The sequence below is a fragment of the Lissotriton vulgaris genome, unplaced genomic scaffold (genome assembly GCF_964263255.1).
Source record: "Lissotriton vulgaris unplaced genomic scaffold, aLisVul1.2 SCAFFOLD_442, whole genome shotgun sequence".
In the NCBI taxonomy this organism is placed as follows: Eukaryota; Metazoa; Chordata; class Amphibia; order Caudata; family Salamandridae; genus Lissotriton; species Lissotriton vulgaris.
In genome coordinates, this window is record NW_028255431.1 from 1,214,526 (window position 1) to 1,218,474 (window position 3,949).

The following is a 3,949-nucleotide window of genomic DNA, read 5'->3' on the forward strand; positions in this document are numbered from 1 at the left end:
GTATCACTCACATTTGCACACAAGGGTTGTGCAATGTATACATCGTATGGTTTGCGAATAGGAATGCAGTCTACGATGAAACGCATGTACTAATGGGTCTCATCACAAATCTATTCACTGGGGGCCGCCATATGACCTGCTTAATGTATATTAATTAGGCAAGCCATAATTTGAGACCCTTTGTGAATGGCTGCCAATAGCATGGATGGAGGCCTGCAAGGGACAGTAGACCTCTGTCCCTGCATTTGCTTTCCGAAACGGGAAACACTTTTGTTTACTGTAGTTTCTGTCTATTAAAAGCACAGGTGCAGCTTTTTTTATGTTTCCCATTTGAGAAGCCATCTGAGGTCTAAAAGACAACTACCTGCTCACATGAGCAAACAGACTCGATTCACAAAGGGTAAGGTGTCCCAAAGGGCGTGTTTCCCTTTTCTGAATCAGTTACCACCCCAACTTGGCGGGTGGTAACTCATAAATTGGATTGCAAAAACCATTGATGCATTCCTTTTCAAATCAATAACTAGATGGGGGGCGTCCATTTCATAACAACTTCTATCCACGAGTCGGAAAGGCTTGCAATTTTCTGACTCACATAAGTGCTTTCGAATTTTAAGAAAAGCCCTTATGCCTCGGCAAACCCTGTGATTTGGGGAATTACAGGGTTTGCAACGGCAAAAGGATTTTTACATCGGGCCCTCACTATTTACTTCAAGAGTAGCTCTATAAAATGTTCAAGTAAATTCTCGACACATGATTTAGTCGATGTACACTTGCCTTTTCACATCCATTCGGAAAACAAATCTGTCAACCACCATTACAGCAGTATTGCCCATAGGAAGTGTCCTCAAAGTCTCTTGACATGCTAGTGGAGTTATGTCTCCGACACATGGTGAGGAGCTGTTGCAGGGGTCTGTCTACGGCTGGTCGGGGGCGACGGCAGAAGGGGCGCTCCGTCCAGATCCTCTTCGTTGTCCGACACCACCTGTAACTCATCCGCATGAAAGCTGTAGCCCTGAGACACAGGTCTGACATCGACTGCTCTTTCCACTTGAGGACCAGCCTGAGACCCAATTCCAGGCAAAGGTACTGCAGGAAAAGGAAAACCGTTCCCTGATGCATCCATGTGTCCATATGCATGGCTTGGTCCAAGGGGGCCCTCAACGGCATAGGTGACAGACACCCGATGAAGGGTAGCAGCTTGGCGTTGCAGTGACTGCCGCAGAAACATCTCATCCTTTATCGCGTGCAGGCTCTGTCTCAGGATCGCAAATTTCTTCTCCCAAATCTTATTATTTTGCTCTAGCTGGTTTCTGAGAATGTTGATTGTCTTCCTCTGTACTTCAATGGTTTTCTGCAGTTTCTGCAGCTGGGTGGCCATTTTCTGCTGCTCTGCGATCCTTGCCTCATTGTCCAGAGCAAAGGACTGCTGCAGTTGCTCCTTTTGCTGTTGCTGCAATAGAAGCAATTGTTGTCGTTCAAGCCGCAGCATTTCTTTCTCTTTTTCAGCAGCTAATTGTTTTCTCGCTTCGATCTCCTTTTGAGCACGAAGCTCTTCCTCATTGACTTTCATCTTCTCATTCATTACTTTCTCCATATCTTCCTTCTGTTTTTGCAACATTGCTACTGATGAAGACTTTTCCTTTTCTAGCTCAGCTTTCGTTGCATCTAGATCTGCCACCATCTTGTCAAAGGCCCCCAGCCTCTTGTCCATCGTCTCTTTCATTTGCTTCGCCTCTGCTACCAAGCCTTGGTTCTCCTTCTCTTTTGTTTCCAAGTCGCCCTCCAGCTCCGCAATTGTATTTTTCAGAACATCAATTTCCTCTCTAAGACCTTTATTTTCCTCCAAGATCTTCTCTTTCTCTGGATCTTCTTCTGTTTCATAAATGATCTGTTTAGCTGGTTCGCTTTCTTCATACTCCAGGAGTTGAGCTTCCAAAGACTCAATCTTCGACTGCTTTACTTGTAGTTTATGCACCAACTGTTGGATCTTGGCGCTCAGAGATTCTTTGGTGTCCGACAATGGATCTCCATCACCCAAGTAATATTTCTCATACTTGACCTTCATGACGGCGAGAGCATCAGCTAGCTGCTGCTGGAAGCTCCTTCGGGCCATCTCCAGTTTCTCTTGGTGAACGGCTTCGAGATTCCTCAGAGTCTCATTCATGTTCAGGTGCAGTCGCCGCGCTTGTTCTTGGATTCGCCCCTCATGGTCTGCCTGGAGAACAGTTTTCTGGAAAACCAGATCTTTCTTGATCAGGTCAACGGAGATGGCCAAACCTTGAGTTGCTTCCGTCAGTTCCTTCAGCTCAAGTATGTCGCTGGTGTCGGTCTGGGTGGCGCTGTCTGTGGCGTAAGACCACACCCTCAATTTGCTGGAAATAGATGGCCAAGGCTCGAGGGCGCCGGCGATATCGGCCTCCAACTCTCGCAGATCCTCAGGACAAAGGGGTGCAGACCGCACAAGGGCCTGACCGCCCACCTCCATGTCGTTGGTTGGAAGTAGGCGGACCAGAGAGCGCAACAGATGAATGTTCTTCCTGTGCAGAACTGTGCAAAGCCGAGAGTCACACGTTTCGAACTTGAAAACACTGACTCTGTTAGTCTTTTTTGTGCTCGATTACATGAAAGTGTCCAGTGGGCAACACGTATGTCTGTTTTAGAATGACTGCAGTGAGACAGTGTTGAATAAAAGACACATGGTCAGTCCTTCCTGCTGAGGTTTGCTGTTGCACAGCCACTAGCATGCACGTTTCTGCTGCTGCTTCCAGGAGTCCTGAACAGGTCGGTTTAAGTGCCAAATTGCTAGTTTATTGTTCTCTCTGGTGTGTATTTACAGAACGTCGACCTAATGTCATTGTCTCTGGGGTCTCTCTGTAGCTTTCTCCGCAGCAGTCTCTACTTTTCCCTTTAACTTCTCTGTTTTGCCTTCCTCCCCTCTCACTTGCTTCTGTTGAGCCTTTTCCTTGGCTACCACCTTCTTCCCACTTTCTTTCCAGCCTGTTCTACTTTGTTCTCTGCCTCTGTTGAGCTTTCTGGAACTTTTTGAGGCTTTTTCTCATCACTGTCTTTCTCTTCCCAGTCCTCAAGTTTCTCCTCGCTTCCTTACTTTTTCTTCACAACTGTTTTCTCTGCTCCTTTCTTGCTTCCCCCTCTGCCTTCCTTCTGCTTTCTCCTTCGGCTGTGTGTCGTCTTCACTTTCCCTTCTGCTTCTTTCCAGCTCTTCTCTCTGCAGTCTGCTGCGTTTCACTTCGTTCTTCTCTGTTTTGACTTTTCCCACGCCCCCTTTCTTTCCGCTTTTCCAATGTTACTTTCCTGATTTTGAAAGCTTTCGGAGCATCGACTGTGAGAATTTAATATGATGTCGAGCAGAGTAGCTTGTTTCGGGATTTTGATAATCTGTGTTTTCACTCCTTGTCAGCGGCGTTGCCAGGAGCAGCCGTGAAAACAAGCACAACAGAGTGTCAAAAGAAGGACAGCCCAAAAAGGAGTCTAAAAGAAGTCTGGTACACATAACGATGGTACTAAGCTACAACGTGAATATTCCACTCTGAAAGTGTCCACACTTCTCTCGTCATTTTCATCGTGCTCCTTCAAGTTTCCCTGCCCATCGTTTCTTTCCACCAACTTTCATTTTTAAGGTCCTCGCAAGTTTTTTTTTTAACACGCTATCTGTTTTATTTTGTTTTTTTTTTACGAGAAACAGCTGTAGGCAGGGCTTTACGTGAGGTGGGTCCTGTAAGGTCTCAGACCTGGCACTAACTAATCACTGACTTTGAAACGGCTCTTTACTGGACTCCATATTTATGCCCTCCCATTCAAGGCGCAGGACCTAAAAGTTGGGGGGGACTAACCTTAGTTAATCAGTAAGCAAGTGGCATCACAGCGCGTGACATCACGGCGCGTGACGCACGTGACATCACAGGAAGTGGCATCACAAGAAGTGACGTAA

General features: G+C 46.5%; 1 protein-coding gene across 1 annotated transcript; it reads right to left on the reverse strand.

Moving 5' to 3' along the window:
* Nucleotides 1-282: 282 nt before the first annotated feature.
* LOC147659126 (uncharacterized protein C10orf67, mitochondrial-like) lies at nucleotides 283-3,400 on the reverse strand. Its single transcript, XM_086951954.1, has one exon. It carries the CDS (start codon nucleotides 2,483-2,485, stop codon nucleotides 872-874), a length of 1,614 nt encoding a protein of 537 aa, XP_086808080.1. The 5' UTR covers nucleotides 2,486-3,400; the 3' UTR covers nucleotides 283-871.
* Nucleotides 3,401-3,949: the final 549 nt, after the last annotated feature.

Bases quoted from the DNA above. Each gene is read 5' to 3' on its own strand.
- LOC147659126 (XM_086951954.1), bottom strand. From the start codon at position 2,485: ATGGAGGTGGGCGGTCAGGCCCTTGTGCGGTCTGCACCCCTTTGTCCT.